Raw genomic sequence first — 16934 nt, 5'->3', positions numbered from 1 at the left:
TAGGACAGGAGAGCAGGGCATTGAGTGACAGAGCTGTGCAGACTGTAGTAAGGAAGCAGAAGGCAAGACAGCAAAAATAGAATGAGAAGAAAAGGATCCAAGAGAAGCTTAAGAAGAAGGAGGAAATCAGATAACGGGGGAGGTGGTGTGTATGTGTCTCAATAGATTATGCAGCTCCCTAGGGGAACAGGCGTTATTGATGGATTGATTGCAGACCCCTCCCTGTCCACTCAGGAGTCCTGGTATTGGAGGCCATTGATCTGGTGTCTCTTTGGGATATGATGGCTTATGCATATTTAATTAACCTTCCATTACAACCAATCAGCATTCATAAAAGAGTTTTAAAGCAAAGCATAGGTTTTTAAGGTTAAGTGACATTTATTCTTATTATCCCATGGGGCAGGTGAAACCACTGCTGCTTTTTTTTCTTAATCTGTCATGCATGTACTATTTGTCACAACATACAAAGGACTACCATTTATTTTAAGAAATGATGCTATTTTGTAATTGAAAAAGTGAAAATGTCAAATAGAAGTAAATATGCTTCATGACCCTCATCATCAATTGAGAATGGGAACTGATCTAGTGTTGGTGGTCTTTAGTCCCTCCTTGTTTTTTTTTGAGGCCCAGTGTTTTGTAAGAGAGAGACTCTCTGGGGTGGTGAAGCCTTTATGATCCACCCTGGAAACACATGCATATGGATGACTTTCACTATCATTCATGGCCTTTTCTCCTTAATTAGGTGTGTGTGTGTGTGTGTGTGTGTGTGTGTGGGTGTGGGTGTGTGTGCGCCCATGCTGCCAGTTTCATTTGTTAAATTATGGTGATATGCTGTAGGAAGAGATGGGATGATGACAGATTTGTGTTTGTATCTGTTTTAGTTAACATTCTCCATTGTCATATTACGACTGGTAAATAGCAGAGCAGCAGTTATGCATCTTAGGGTCATTATTTACAGCAATATTTTGGCCTCTTGGTGTATTTTTAGCTTCTGTGTGAGATGTTAAAAGATTTACATTCTTAACTGTGCAACTATTCATGCTAATATAACTGAAACCTTTTGAACTTTTAATAATGAACAGTGATCTTCTATTGCTTCATTTAACTATCCTTTTTTTTTAACACAGTACTCTCTGTCTCCCCAGGTGTTCCTTTTTTTCTGTGAAACCTGCTCAGTGCCTATCTGCAGGGAGTGCAGCGCGGGCCGTCATATGGGCCACACCTTCGTTTACCTGCAAGACGCTGTGCAGGACTGCAGAGCCATCACCATCCAGCTATTGGCTGATGCACAGCAGGGACGACAGGCTGTGCAGGTGAGACAGAAACCCAAGTAAACACATTCACTTTGGAAAAGAAGAAAATGCCTTGGTCATTTATTAATTTAGTTTGATTTCTCTAACTAACAAAGTGGTAATTGGAGTTATTTGATGTCATTTGGTCAATTTGAATTTGGAATCAAGACCTTCAAAATAAATATAAAGGTAAACCAATAAGGTATTTCCTTATTGGTTTTATTATTGTATTTGAAAAATCTGAATAGCACACAATTTTAAGAACATGGTAGCAAGGCCAGATGTTCTTTATGATTGTGCTGTGTCACTCCATAGATTTTAAATAGGTCAAACTGATTTTAGTCCCAGCTTAACAAGGCCAGGCGCTATCCTGCACACTTCTCTTGGGTCTAACATAAAGGAAATCCTCATGAAGGTCAAACCACACAAATTGACACTCATCCATTTCCTACAAAGAGCCTAGAGAAGCTGAGTAGAGCAGCTGTATCTCTCCATCACCCCTCAGCACAGTGACCAGCCATTATCGATAATCAGCTTGAATATGTTTGAGAGTGACCAGTCCTGGGCTGCTGGGAAGCCTGGGGTTAGAGGTGTCCAGCTGGTCCTGAAAGGGAGTGGGTCGCATAGGGTGAGGTCTGGCGGGGGCAGGGCTGAAGGTCAAAGGGGAGGAGGAGTGGCGAGCAGGATGGGGGAGGGTTGATGAGGCATTCAAAGGATTTCAGAGAAAGGAAAATTCCCCCTCATTTTTTTTTTTTCCTTAAAAATGTGGAACTCTTTGCCCTTCCCCTTACTCACTCATTCACCCATTCACTCACTCACAACCCCCTGCTTCTTACTCTCACTCCCATACAAACACACACTGACGTGGAATGGCTGTTTTCATTTACATAATATTAGATGGGGTGGCAACTTCCTTAACCCGGTTAGAATTAATTTTACACAATGGAATATGCCCAAGTGAATTACGGATGACAGGATGACTAAAATAGCTAAATTTTTCATTACTGACCTGAATAAAATGCATTTAAATAGTGCTGAACAAGACACTGACATGTTAGTAACTGTCAACAATTGTCATGATTTTGGCATTAGCTGCGTTGAGTTTCTCAACTGTAAGAACTGCCTGCCTTTTCCCCTTTATATCACCTTTCTATCACTGTCAGTGCTGTCACTTTTTGTTCAAAATTTGGAAGGAAAAAAAAACAACAAACGAGCGCTTTTAAAATTCAACTTTGTGTATAGGGGCAACAGGCGGAGCTGGCAGTACCTTGTACTTGAGTGAGAGATGTTTATGAAATGCATGTAGCAATATTAAACACAGTTATTGTTTTTGCTTAAGCAAAATGGTTTGCTTAAATGGTAGCAGTGAGTTCTGCTACCAAGTTATTTATGAGAAGTTATGCAAAAAATATATCTTATGAAGGCATTTGATGTAAATGACAAGTGTATTGCAATCATACTAGTTTATAACTACAGTGATACAGGGCAGTTACTGTAGTTAGCAATAGGTTGGGTTCGAATTAATTTGAACAGCTTGTGTTCCAGGGTGTTTTAAAGAAAATCACCCAGAAAATCAATCAAAGGTTTCTGGAACAATGCGATAGGCAAGATTTACAATTTTATGTTTCGAAAATAAAAATGAACAAATATGATGCTCTTTTCTTAACTTAAACAGTAAATCTATGGAGGAGCAACAATAGCATGCGTCCCATTGTTTGCCTGGAAAGCGAAGTAGTGTTATGACCTTGGTAAAGACTGAAACTTGAAACACTACGCATTGCACTGAGGTTGCATGACATGGCAGGCATGCACTCCTAAACAGAGCTTGCCTTTTCTCAGGTTGACCGTTGTGTGACTGGACTACACTTGGGTACCTTTTATGGATGATAATAAAATCATGTGGCTGTTTTAGTTCTACTTTCAGTGCTGGACCTCTGTGTGTAGCAGTTTCAATGTGGATCCAGATTTCACAAACTACATTTGTTAGTATTACTAACCAGTGGTTAAAGGAAAAGGATCAAGATGTATGCAGATGGTTGAAAAGATGCACCACCTGCCATCTGGCAGTATCTTCAGATGTTTGGTGTATGTTAATACGGTGGTGACCCAGGATAAAAATGGACAAAGTGCTGACGCCAGATAGTATGTAAACACACAAACACCCCATGCACCCCTGTCCCCTGAGGTAGGAAATTTCCGCCCACTCCACACCCATTATCCTGCCTGACCTCTGACCCTGGACTTGTGACCTCCTGATTGGCCAGCGTTTGCTCTGTCTTTCTCTCTCCCTCTGTGGTTTGATTGGTCAGTTGACCCTCTTTGTGTTTCAAGCTGTGTTCTTCTGGGAATGTTAAGAGAAAGACGGAAACAGCAGAGCATGGCGACACTGAGGCGGCAAGGGAGATCATGAAGCCTAGAAGCAGATGACGGCAACCATAATATGAGAAGTTTGGAAAAGAAAGTCTGTGCTTTAGTCAGGGAACAGGCAGCAAAAACCGGAAAAAAGTGGATGATTAAAAATACACAGAAACAGCTGGAGAAAGGTGGCAGCATTCACGTTTCACACTGCGTCCTTCCTCCTTCCCCCAACTCTGGATTCCTTCCCTGCTGTTCCTTCACTGGGAGCCTGATTTAGTTGATCCTTTAGCTGCCAACCTCAAATGGCTAGGTGAAAGAGAAAAGGACCATGCTGCCAGGCTTTGTTTATGACGTGGTGCAGTGGGGGTGGGTGTGGTATGTGTCTTATGACAGAGGTTGTAGATCACGACCTGTAGAGGTTTAGGTGACCTTTGATCCCTGCAGCCGATATCACAAAGGAAGCCTTATCCCACCTCCCCTTCGTCCCTGTGAGGTCTGTTTCACCCTGTGACCTCCCAAAAAAACGCCAGAGGAAAAGCCAGATAAAGCACAGGGAGGGGGTGGAAAGCTAATAGAAACATGTGACTCTTGCCCAAATTGTTGGTAGCAAAAATTCTTCCTTTTTGAAAGGTGTAATTTTTAAGTTTTTTTTCCACTGTTGTTTTTCACTTCATGTATTTACAAAAGCAATTGGAAAACTTTTTGTCATAATTTCATTGCATAGATGAAGTGGTGATGCTGATACCTAACCCTAAACCATGATGCATTACATCCATCCCTATCAGTATGAGTCTTAAAAAAAAAGTTTACTAAATATCAACATTTTTAAACATTGTGCACAAAATATCCTGAACTATTCTATATGAATAACTTTGCTTTTGATGAAATCTAAAGCAGTCGTAAAATATTAAATGATCATCAAACTGAGGAAATAAATCAACAATGCCAGCTTTCAACTCTGAGCATGTTTCACTCGAATATAGAAGGTTTGATACTGTACTCTGAGAAGGAAAACTGTTGCAAATGTAAGTGCTGTCATGCTTCTAAATCTTGTAATGCACATTTTGGATATGAGAATGGGTGAAGGTACAGCTAGTAGGAAGCGACATCATTTTGTGAAATGTGAAGTGACTTCCTATTCCTGACCTGTGCTTCCTTTTTCCCATGGTAAGGAGCCGCCAAATGTGAGAAAGGAATAGATCACAAAAACTGAGCAGGTGCTGCTAGGAGGATGTCACATTCAGTGTCCTTTCTTTTAATGTTTCCTGATCCTCTGCATCCTGTTTCTGGGGGTCTTCTGTATTCCATCTGAGTAGTAAAACAGACCTGGCTGTGGTGTGTTTCGGATAGATATTCCTGTCTGTCATGCTGTTGAACTGCAAAGTGAGAGATCATTACGTGTGATCATTACTCATCCCCATATCTACTAGATCTTGTTCTGCGTCACTTAATATTTTTGTAGTATTTCTTTAAAACCAGCCTTTTCTATCTCGCTAGTTATAGACTACATCAGTTCGATTGAGTCATTGTCTTTTTTCCCCCCAGCTGAGCATGGAGAAGGTCCAGGCTATGGCAGAGCAAGTGGAGATCAAGGCTAAGGTGGTGCAGACTGAAGTGAAGGCCCTTGTTCTGAGACACAAGAAAGCGCTGGAGGAGAGAGAGTGTGAACTACTGTGGAAGGTGAGCTGCTGACTTAATATTATTCACTTTTACATGCCCTTTTTAGTTTAGTCTTGACCTGGCGAATAGCTCTTAGTCATTGGCCAATTGTGCCAGACTGACCGAACAGACATGCTGTTTTCTCTACTTCTCACCATGGTGCTAACAGTCCTGTTCACAGAAGGAGCAGGGTGCAGGGAGTTTCTTAAATGAATTGCAGTCAGCGACAGCCAGCCTAATTAAATACCTTTGCATGAAACAAAGGCCAAAGGCCATCCCTACATAATGTGAAAAATACATTGAATTAACTTTTTTTTTTATCTAAAAGGTTTTACACATCAAATAAGAGTGAGTAAAAAAACCCATCTGTACACACCTTTTGAGAAACAGTTTTTCATTCATTTAAAAGTACCATGTTACAAGAGACAAAACTAGAGTACATAGTACGCTTGTCAGAATGAATTCATTATACTTACTAAACAAAAGCAAGGAATCGTTTTTTAAGCTGAGTTTCATTTGGAGCCTACACTTCAGAAACCCTCTGCAAGGGCCTCGCAGGTTTAGGGTTACCCTGAGAAGAAGTGGGTTTTGAGGTGAAAGAAAGATTGTGTCACTGAGGCCCCTCTCCCCTGGCTTAACCATGTTTCCAAATCCCTAACCTATGGGTAATAAATGAATTATGACAAAATGCAATAAAAAGGACACAGTACCGCATACTTGTCCTTGTATCAGTCAAGTATCTAACATGCATAAAAATACAAAATCCACATCAAGGGATCCATGGCTGAAACCAGATATTATAATGTGAGTATGTGTAAATTTGTCACTTTGGCCCTGGTGGAGCAAAACCATTAATTTAACCGAGCACCCACTGGTCCCCCTTTCCTTTGGAACAGGCTCATTGACGTTGTAAAAACTGATCTGTGTCTTACTCCTCAGGACCTTAAAGCTCCTCTGTGCTTGTGTGTGTGCATGCAAAGGTCAAAGTGTCGCAAAGAAGGTTTCATTTACCCATAGTTCCGCCTTAATCCTTTTACACCACTACAGGTCTCAGTCTTTGTCCCTAGCCTGATAAAGTCATCACAGACAACCACACAGTTTCTTCCCACTGCATCCCATTTGAACTGGCAAGTCAGAATCTTCAGTTCATCACAGGGAATTGCAAGTGAACATCCCTGTGAAGTCCAATTTTTAACTATTTTTTAGTACTTTAGTCATATCTTTTGTGTTTTTTAAGTCAGATATACAGACAGCAATTCAGTATTTAACAATAGCAAAAACCACAATAACATGTTTCTGACTTGTTGAACTGGGAAATGGTCAATGGCAACTGGCCTTAATTTTTTCTTTCTTTCAAACTGACTAATGATTTATGATTTTAAAGCTATACTCTAGTCGATATGTGTGTACTATACTTGGCCAATGATGGTGATGATTTCAGAAATACCAGTGGTTGCAAATGAATACTATGCATGACATAAGGAGGTGCTGATCGATTGTATATGAATGTCATTTGATGCTTCCAAAGCTGGCAACAGGTTTTTTTGATGTTGGTTATCTATTTGAATTACTTTCTTGGTGGAGATGTTCTATGTATAGTTTACTTTACAGTAAATTGAATATGCTTTATTTTTTGACTATGCATTTTATTCTTTATCATCACTTTCTCATAGAGTATCAACTTGTACTCAGTAATCCCTGATTTAGCAATAATTGAATGGGAATTGTGTAGAAACAAGTGTGATCATCTCCAGATGAAAAGACTTTGGTCATTTTGGCTCAGAAGTATTGCATTGCCAACATGCTTCACTGATGTGCTGCTATGCTGAGCTTTGCTTACTTGCTACCTTCTGCAGGCTAAGCTGCTCTTTAGCTTTCCTTCCCCTCCGTTCCAGTGCAAAAACCCCCCTCACATAAGATGCTGAACTAAGATGCTGGTGTTTCCTTCTCCATAAGCAAATGGGACCGCCATCTGTGCTGACAGGGAAACAAACTGAATGCAGGAAGGTCTTCTGTGACAAAACAGTAAAGTTACCAAATGTGACTCATTGGTCACATGTAAGACTGTTAGTGTGAATCTGGATGAGTTTTGTTCTGTAAATGTGGAGGACAGGAGATGTGCTCGCATATATTGTAGCTTTTAAAGTCAAGCTGTCTCACATGCTCTGTCTTCATCTGTAATGTTGCAACAGAGGACCTAAAACTAGTTGTCTATCCATCAGACAGCCTAACTTGGGTCTTTGTCCTTTGTGACTATAAAGTGTAACTCTAGTCTCACAGATGCAAATTGCAGTTCCACCTCTGTCAAGCACTAACAAAAGACCCTACTCTCTAGGACTCTTTGTTGTTGTTGGGTTTTTTTTTTGAGTCTCTCCCCACTGTCAAAAAGTCCCTTTAACCATTGAGGCTGTCAGGTTATTGTGTTATACTCTTATTGTTAGGCGACATTAAGTAAAACCCCAATCCTTACATCTCAGGTTCTGCCACCCTCTACCCTCTTTAATGCTCTATTCTCACTGACTCTTCTGTAACTTTATCCACCTTCTCATGATAACAGAAATGTGCCATGGCTAAGTGTTGGTTGGCCTTTTTTGTGGTTGCTGCTGTTTTCCCCACCTTTTGAATATTGTACTCTGCATATAATGTTACACATTGTTTCCTTATCTGTTGTTGCAATGTTTTCCTTGTAGACATGAAAAAATATACATAAATGTTGTCCCCTCATTTTAAGAAACATTGTATCATTGTTGAAGCCAAATAAGAATGTAGCATGTCCTTATCTGAACTGGTAATTTGGGTTGTTTTGAGTTTCTGCACAAAGGAAGTCAGAAAAATAGATTTGAAGTTACAGAGCATTTTTAATGCTGGACATGGAATTAATGGCTGAATAAATATGATTTGTCAAAAGCCTACAACTGAAATAAATTTTACCATATAACTTGATAGCATGCTTTTTTCCCCCCATCTGTTCCCGTACACACTCCAACAAGTCCCCTTCCACATAATTACCATTACCTCTTCAGTCTCAGTTCTCTTCACCTAACCTCTGTTCACCGCAGTGGGTTATGCTGAAAGAAAAGCCATAGCCATGCTGATACTTGTTTTGCGTATGTGTGTGGCCTTTTTGTGTGGTGGTTGCATCTTCTCTCTGTGCCTGCATGGCTACCTTCTAGCGTCTTAAAGATGTGTTTAATCAGTGACCTTAATTACCCACGGCCACATTCCTGACCTGTCCAGGCTGTAACGCGCCTTCACCTAATGTCAGATAGGATGTCCTCCAACATCCCGCACAAATTGATGGCAGCTATCACTCAGTCAACAGGGATAAGCTGCAAACTAGTTGCATAGCGAGTATTCTTTTTCTTCTCCTTCATGATTAGCAGGTTGACAAGGAATGGTGGGCACACTGCTGCCATCCAGTGGACAGACTGTTACCAGACTGAAGTTCAAGAAGATTGCATTTTCACTTCTAACTAAATAAAGTTAATGAAGTGGCAGCGGTGTTTTCAAATCAGTGAATTGCATAATAGTTCAACCCCAGTATGATTTTTCCCCTTTGGTCAAAGTAAATAAGATGTTTGTTCTCTTATTTGAATTATAATATTCTCTGTCTCAGGTGGAGAAGATCCGTCAGGTTAAGGCCAAGTCTTTGTACCTGCAAGTGGAGAAGCTCCACCAGAGCCTGACCAAACTGGACAGCACCATTGCTGCTGTCAGCCAAGTGCTGGATGAAGGCCGCCACCTTGATGTGCTGCTTGCCAGGGAGCGAATGTTCACCCAGATCCATGAACTCAAGGCCCTCAGGGGCCTGCTTCAGCCCCAAGAGGATGACCGCTTCATGTTTACTCCTCCAGACCAGGTAAAGTGAAAATCATGACTTAATAATCACAATATTTTAGCCTAGTGTTCAGATGGTTTTTCATTATGTGAAATTATCCTGGTGTATGGTTCTAATAAGCAATTGTTTAGATTTATCCTGAGTTTTAGGAAAGAGAAAGCAGTGATTAATATTATTCCATCATGGTTCCCACAGGCTCTGTACATAGCCATCCAGTCCATGGGCCTGATCAGTAGTGGAGCATTTGCCCCGGTCACCAAGGCCCATGGCGAAGGTCTAAAAAGTGCGCTTCGTGGTAAGCCTGCTTCCTTCACTGTGATTGGATATGACCACGATGGAGAACCACGCCTTTCTGGCGGGGATGCAGTTTCTGCAATCGTCATGTCAGTCAGCGATGGTAACCTGTCTGCAGCAGATGTAGCAGACCACCAGAATGGCTCATACGCTGTCAGCTATGTTCCCAAGTGTGAGGGGGAGCACCTTGTGTCCGTACTGGTGTGTAACCAGCACATCCAGGGCAGCCCCTTCAAGGTGATTGTGAAGTCGGGCCGCAGCTATGTTTCTTTGGGCTCCCAGGTGTCATCCTTTGGGTGTGAGGGGGAAGGAGATGGCCAGCTCTGTCGTCCCTGGGGCATCAGTGTGGACAAAGAGGGATATGTTGTGGTGGCTGATCGCAGCAACAACCGCATACAGGTACAGGTGGATCTTTTCTTTCTGTTTTTTGTTGTCTTGTGAAATATTCTGATAGCAATTAGCTTCCCCATGTGCGATTAATAAAACTAATCCAATAATCAAGTATGTAGAGTGAATTAGTCCCTTTCAAACTTAAGGAAATCCTTAAATCAAACCAATCAATTGGGCTAGGGAACTAGGGAAGAAAAGATATTTTATTTTCAGCAGTTCCGAAAGCAACCCGTGTCTCTGTCTTTACTCAGCCTGATGCATAAATACCACAGAGATTTGGAGTTAAACTTTAATTAGAGTGGTTCTGTGAAGTTTATAATTCACTCATACATCATTAGTCAATGCTTGCTTCACACTGTGGATTTTTCTGCTGAAGTGTTTATGTAGCAGAGAGTCTGCTCAGCCAACTTTGCGATGCTATCTAATTTGCTCTTACTTTCTTCCCTTCACATGACCACACACATACACTCACACACATGCACAAACTTCTATGCACCATAGTTACTGAAATGATGAATATAGTAAAAAAATAACAAAAAAAAAACAAATTGACACGTTACAGCCGTAGACAGGGAACAGTCTGGGCAACTTACTGTACACAGCTTGAGAAGTATTCATGCCTGAAATACTTTGTTTGATGAAAAACTTAGCTTTATGGCCATTATAGTGCTTGCAAAAAGTTCAACCTGTTTTGACTCTTGCGTTTTTTGACAGTGAGCTTTGTATTAGAACTGGTACATAATGATGGTTCCAATTTAACATTGAAGCAACATGAATGAATGGAATGAATTTTTTTCCACCTTCTCCAGATATTCAAGCCTTGTGGTGCCTTCCACCATAAGTTTGGCTCTCTGGGTTCTCGGCCTGGCCAGTTTGATCGTCCAGCTGGGGTTGCATGTGACAGTCAGAGACGAATCATTGTGGCTGATAAGGACAATCACCGTGTGCAGGTATAAAATCCCATCTGAATGCAATCAACAATTTCCTGTTTTCTAAATAACAGTTTGAATTGAATTATATTCATATGCATATGCTCATTAAAACAATACATAGAAATAATGTTCAATCGTGTAAGTTGGAAAAACATGCTGGCTTTTGAAAGCGCATAAACCCATATATACATACATAAACGTAGCTCCTCATGCTTACCCTTCTGCTGCTCTACATGTAAACACATTGGACTTAAAGACATTTGTTTTGTCTGACAGGTGTTTACTTTTGAGGGCCAGTTCCTGCTGAAGTTTGGGGAAAAGGGCACCAAGAATGGGCAGTTCAACTATCCCTGGGATGTAGCTGTTAACTCTGAGGGTAAGATCCTTGTCTCAGACACAAGGAACCATCGCGTGCAACTGTTTGCCCCTGATGGCTCCTTTCTCAACAAGTATGGATTTGAAGGGGCCCTGTGGAAACACTTTGACTCCCCCAGAGGAGTGGCCTTTAACCATGAAGACCATCTTGTGGTGACCGATTTCAACAACCACCGGCTTCTGGTCATCCGACCAGACTGCCAGTCAGCCCGCTTCCTCGGCTCCGAGGGCACTGGCAACGGACAGTTTTTGCGGCCCCAAGGCGTTGCTGTGGACCAGGAGAACCGTATCATCGTGGCTGACTCCCGCAACCACAGAGTCCAAGTGTTCGAGCCCAATGGAAACTTCTTATGCAAATTTGGCACACAGGGGAGTGGCTTTGGACAGATGGATCGCCCCTCCGGTGTGGCTGTGACGCCTGATGGAGTCATTGTAGTCGTTGACTTTGGAAATAATCGCATTCTCAAATTCTAAAAAAAGATTTATTTTTTGCATTCTCTCCCTCCATTTGTCCTCTTTGCAGTTTTTTTGATGAAGAAAATGGAGGAGAGAGAATGAATCAACCGACACAACAGGAGGAGAGCTCAGAGAGAATTGAGAGTATTGCGAAATGAAGAGAAATTAAAACTATAAATCATTATTATTTTTTAGTTTACATTGATATTCTCCAAATCAGATATCTGTGGTATGTATGACAAAGGGGACCTCTACAAATTGATAATCAGTAGAAAAAGAGCCATATTTCCCTTCCTCTGTCTCAGCTGCTCTGAATTCTCTGTGTGCTCTCCTCGAATATCCATCTCAGGGAATTTCTCACTTTTCTTGAAATCTTATACCCTCTGCTCCACACCTACCTCATTTAGCTCTTTATGAATGTACTCATAGTTACTGAGCAGAGGTTTTAGTCCGTGAAGTTTTACAAAGAAGAAAGTCTAACTCTATAGTTTGTTATTTAAGAGAGACGAAAAAGAATAGACTCTTCAGTTCATATTTGCACAGGATTAATGGAATTGTTGCTGTGCATTTTGAAATATGAGTTAAAGTGAACCTCCTGAATGTTGTTGCTGAGACAATACTCAGACCACTGTAGAGGCTGCATGATTTTTTTATTTTTATTTTTTTTTTTTATTATTATTTTTTTCTAATTAGAAAACTTCATCAGGAGAGATGTTTTAGGCTAGTTAGTTTTTGGCTTGTGCATTGGTTCTTGTCTCTTTGTGGCTCTGAGGAGTTTGTAGTGTCATGAAAGCCTAAGAAGAGTATGCGAAGTGATGCCAAATGTTAGAGAATCAAAATTAGCTCAGGTCATTGTTGGACTGATTAAAATGATCAGTGCATTTAGCTTTACTGGCTAAATGCTAATTTGATGAATTTATTGATAGGCAAAAGTTTGGGGACTCAATTAAAAATGATCCCCGAAATGACCCCCAAAATGAGCCCTGTAATAAGATTACCAAAAAGTCTTTTATCATAGATACACCTCTACTCCAACTGTATCTCATAAGACTGGATGAACTAGCATTTATGATAAAGTAAGGAAGCCTGTCTTGTTCCTGCCCAGTCATTTGCTTAAATGACCAAGATGCAAAGATGTTTGTATGTAAGAACAACGTAACCTCCAAAAGGGAGGACCCACCAAAGGATTTTGGAGAAAACCTTGCAAGATCTGGATCTATTAGTGGATTTAAAGTAGAGATATAATGATATAATTGAATGACACCTTTATGATGAGGCATGCTGTGTGACAAAAGCCTCAGATGTAGACACCTAAATTGACCGTCCAGAGGACATTAATGACATCAAATACAGACCTTTATAACTTTACAATCCTCTGGATTTTTAGATTGTGGTTGAAAGCCATACCCCCTTGGCTCCTGGAACCTGTAGTTCAGTCCAATGTGTGGGCATCCGTGCCCTGCCCTATTTATTGACATTTGAAGCTGTGGTGACATCTCCAGATTGAGCCTTTGGTATACCGATTCCTCTAAAGACTGAGGTCTATAGAACACCTGCTGGAGTCAGCCAAAGTTAGAATTTCTGCACAATGGCCAATTGTAGATTTGGCAATTAAAAAAAAACAAAAAAAAAAAAACTAGCCCCCTCCCTTTAAAAACATTTTCTTAAATAATCATTGTTGCAGGGAAGTCTAAAGTTCACATAACTCGCAGAGTTGAGTTCATAGCACTGTCCATATTAGGCTTAACATGGTCATGGTTTAATGTGTAAGGCAAGTTATGAAAGAAGACCCGTCTGTCCGTTTGTATAACTATTTTAAGAAAATAACAGAGAATACCCACACCAAAGAGAACCCTTTTCTCCCCATTGCGTCTTATCACATCAGCTTATCAAGTAATACCCCTGTTATATCAATAGTAAACTCCAAGTAGCATCTCAGATTAGCCTTTGTATCCCATTCTAATCTAACTAATAGATACTTATTTACTCTTTGTGGTGAAAGCATTGCGGGGTTTTGAATCCCCTTGCTCTTTGTTCAATCTGTGTCCCAGTGGAAGCACTAAGAAGGTTAAGGATCTGTAAGCCACTTCCTTAGCCTAGCAAAGAATTTTGGGGCCCACGAAAAGAGTCGACAACTGGCTCTCACCTCTGAGGAGAGGGTCTGTTTGCACATGATCAGGATTTGCATCCTCATATCTCAGATATCCTGCACCTCAACCTTCATTTTACCTCCCTTCTCGTATACCTCAACTCCTGAATACCTCAAGTATGTCACTCAAAGCTACTGTGCATTGAAACATTCAAATACCTCAACTTGTTGCTCTCATTCTGAATACCTCATTTTTACTTTTATTTAAGCATACCTTGTCAGATATTTATGCATTATAAATATACCTCATTCTTTGAATCTTCGTGTGTTACAGTGCAGTATACGTCTCATAGCTCAAGGACCAAAGACCAAGGTACTGTTTTGAGTTGAATTAAAATTTGTGTTAGGGTCATCGCTCAATTATGAAGCATTGAACAGCTTTTTGATTTGTTGAATCTACTGTAAATTGCCTGGTGAACTATGCCTTCTATTAACAAGAAACCAAATATTTTCGATGACAGAATTGTGCCAAAACGATCTGAGAGTTCTGTGCCAAACAGGGTTGGCATTTGGACGACACTGTAGTAGACGATAAATGTCACTGGACCATTAAATCATAAATACAAATGTTGAACCAGAGCAACTGAGGATAAATCCTTGCTCTCTGACTGAATGCGCTGAAGAGGGCTGTGCCCCATTTATCCTGACCTCATGATTCCATTTGTACTTTGTTACTGTGCGCAGGCAGTGAGGGAAAGAGGAAATTGCCTCTTTTAAAGAGTTAAAAACTATGTAAAAGTGCGACGTCTTACTTCAGCACAATTTATCAATATTTCAGTATGGATTTTAGGAAACTGGATGTTGCTTGCTTGGATCTGGATAAGGTTCTAAACTCAACCATTGTGACTCAACAGACTCATAAGAAGATTACACTTTAACAGTTTATTTTTTTAAATGAATCTATTAGCACACTGATGGTGTGCAAGTTTCAGTCCACAGACCTTGCTGCTTTGAACCCAACACCTGGTTTCTCCAATAAGATAGTTTTGTTTCTTTTTTTGATTTTCAGTATTACTCAGTGAAATGTTCATTCATGTTGCATCAGTTTTTTTAATTAAGATTGCAGAATTCTATCTTTAAGATCCTTAGGTCTTCACTCTTAAAGAGGAAAAATGTATTTTTAACCTTTATTTTGTTTTTGATTTTGTTGCATGCTTTAAAAAGTCCCTGTATTATACTGACATTTCTCAGATAGCTGTTGAAAAACTCAGATGGGGTGGGTAGCTGACTATTGGAATGATTTTACCAAAATATTTACCCAAAGATGTGTATGTGTGTGTGTTATTAATGAGTAGGATGGAATTAACATTTGACCTTGCCGATTGTATTTCCTGTTCTATAGAGGCTTTGCAGAGCACAACCTGTTCAGCCAGCCATGCCTCCATTCCTGACAAACAGCAGAGGCAGAGTTTTCAGATCAATGCAGAAGGCTGGTATGCCCCACGACCATTAGTGCTTAATTTTCTTTAACTCCCTCTTATTTGCTTAACATGGATAGTTATATTAACATGCTGTCCTTTTACACTCAAGCCCTGAAACTTGTGGAGGCCATAAAAGCTTCCTGCTGAGTGTAAATGGTAGCTTTCCAATGATGAATCCATGAGGTGGCCATTTTGTGTTTCGACCTTGTAATGGGAACTCACTGTCATGAGGAAGTAGCTAGATTCCTCCAGCACCAACAAGCAATGGCTTCCCCTCCTTGTCATTATAAAAATCCAAGAAGAGTGGCAATGGTTTCCGAACATGTAATCGTTCGACCGGACTCCTGTTTTGTTTTGGGGTTGTTTTTTTTTTTTTTTTTTTTTTTTTTTTGTGTATGTGTGTGTGTTGGGCCCCTATGGTTTCTGTCCACCGTTTTATTTCTGGCCTCTCATGGCTTGAAGACAGAGAAAAAGCAAAGCTGCACCAGGTAATATGTGCAAGGTCATAGACCTCCTTTTAATGATTGTAAACTTAAAAAAAAAAAAAAAAAAAGAAAAAGAAAGAAAATAAAGGAAGAAAAAATGGTTTGAAAATTTAGAAAGGAAAAAATAAAACTCAGGTAGTTCTCAGCAGCCCTGCCCTGCAGGTGTCTAATTGAAACATGTCCCGTAGTGATGATGTAATGATGTTTTTTTTTCCCCTTGTTATGCCCTCTCAGTAGTAGTCTCATTCTTTTGTGTCAATTTACATATTAGGAAAAAAAATCTCAATCTGAACAGATCTTCTAATTAGTTTCCCCTGATTTTCCTTTTGTTTTTGTTTTTTTCCTTTTGTTTTGTGGGCCAATTTTTTTTTTCTCTCTTTTTACAAATGAGTACAAATACATCACACCACATGATGCTCATTGGCCCTTTTAGAATGTATTTTGAAAAGAAAAGGGTTAAATGGGGTCTTGTTGATGCTCACTTGCCACAACTAGCTGCTGGAAGTTTTGCAAGACACAACAGAGACCACAGAGAAAGTTAAAGCTCTAAGATTCCTGGCTAAATGTTCCACACCAGCAATATTATGAGTTTAAGGTGGCACCGTGTGGTTATAGTGGAACATCAGCCAAGATGGGAAATGTTTGGCATGTGCAAGCTGTTTAGCCAGCCCAGCTAGTCCACATATTTGGGTCTGCTGTGTCCTGTTCTCCCAGCAACAGGATGTGTGAGTCAAGTGGGCGTTGTGTTTGTGCGCTGCATCTGTGCTGTCTGAGCAGAAATCCACTGAATGTATCCTCCTTGCAGTCCAGGAGGCAGGGTGGGCCAGCGGGGCCAGCTGAGTTTAGATGGGTGCTGCTGGCACTTCCTCATCAATGCTGCTGTGTGTGTATAAATGTGTGTCTATCATTGAAAACCCTTCCTACCCTCTTAACACACATTCACGCACTTTGCTGAGTGGAAGTGCATATGTCAGGTCTTCAGTCTAAATAAGGCAGAGGAGACTATAATATATTTGGCACCTGCTGCTCTCTCTGTACTCTGTGGACTTTAAACATTTCCTATGCAGTTGTTTGATTTTTGTTTTTGTTTACACTTAAATAAAGTTGTATTTCTTTGACTCAAATTTAGTGTCTCTTCCATAGCTTTTAAACTGCACAAATGTGAAATAAAATTCATTTATTCAAGTATGTTTAGTGCTGTCCTCACTTGTGGAGGGTTTGGGTAGTAGAAGTAATATATTGCGGCTATAAAAGCGCACTCTTTGAAGCTGAATGACTGCGTATA

The 16934-nt window shown here is 40.4% G+C and overlaps 1 protein-coding gene across 2 annotated transcripts in view; it reads left to right on the top strand.

The window, feature by feature from the left end:
* The window catches only part of trim71 (tripartite motif containing 71, E3 ubiquitin protein ligase), a 29115-nt gene extending 13336 nt beyond the window's left edge, over nt 1-15779 (top strand). For both annotated transcript variants that reach the window (XM_029514880.1, XM_029514879.1), the window contains 6 exons: nt 1146-1313; nt 5196-5330; nt 8926-9168; nt 9343-9840; nt 10641-10781; nt 11040-15779. In XM_029514880.1, coding sequence (XP_029370740.1) covers nt 1146-1313; nt 5196-5330; nt 8926-9168; nt 9343-9840; nt 10641-10781; nt 11040-11612 — 1758 coding nt within the window. In that variant the 3' untranslated portion in view covers nt 11613-15779. The remainder of the gene's footprint in view (nt 1-1145; nt 1314-5195; nt 5331-8925; nt 9169-9342; nt 9841-10640; nt 10782-11039) is intronic.
* Nucleotides 15780-16934: the final 1155 nt, after the last annotated feature.

The sequence above is a fragment of the Echeneis naucrates genome, chromosome 11, assembly GCF_900963305.1.
Source record: "Echeneis naucrates chromosome 11, fEcheNa1.1, whole genome shotgun sequence".
In the NCBI taxonomy this organism is placed as follows: Eukaryota; Metazoa; Chordata; class Actinopteri; order Carangiformes; family Echeneidae; genus Echeneis; species Echeneis naucrates.
Note: the sequence above shows the minus strand (reverse complement) of the source record. Positions and strands in the feature narration are given on the sequence as shown.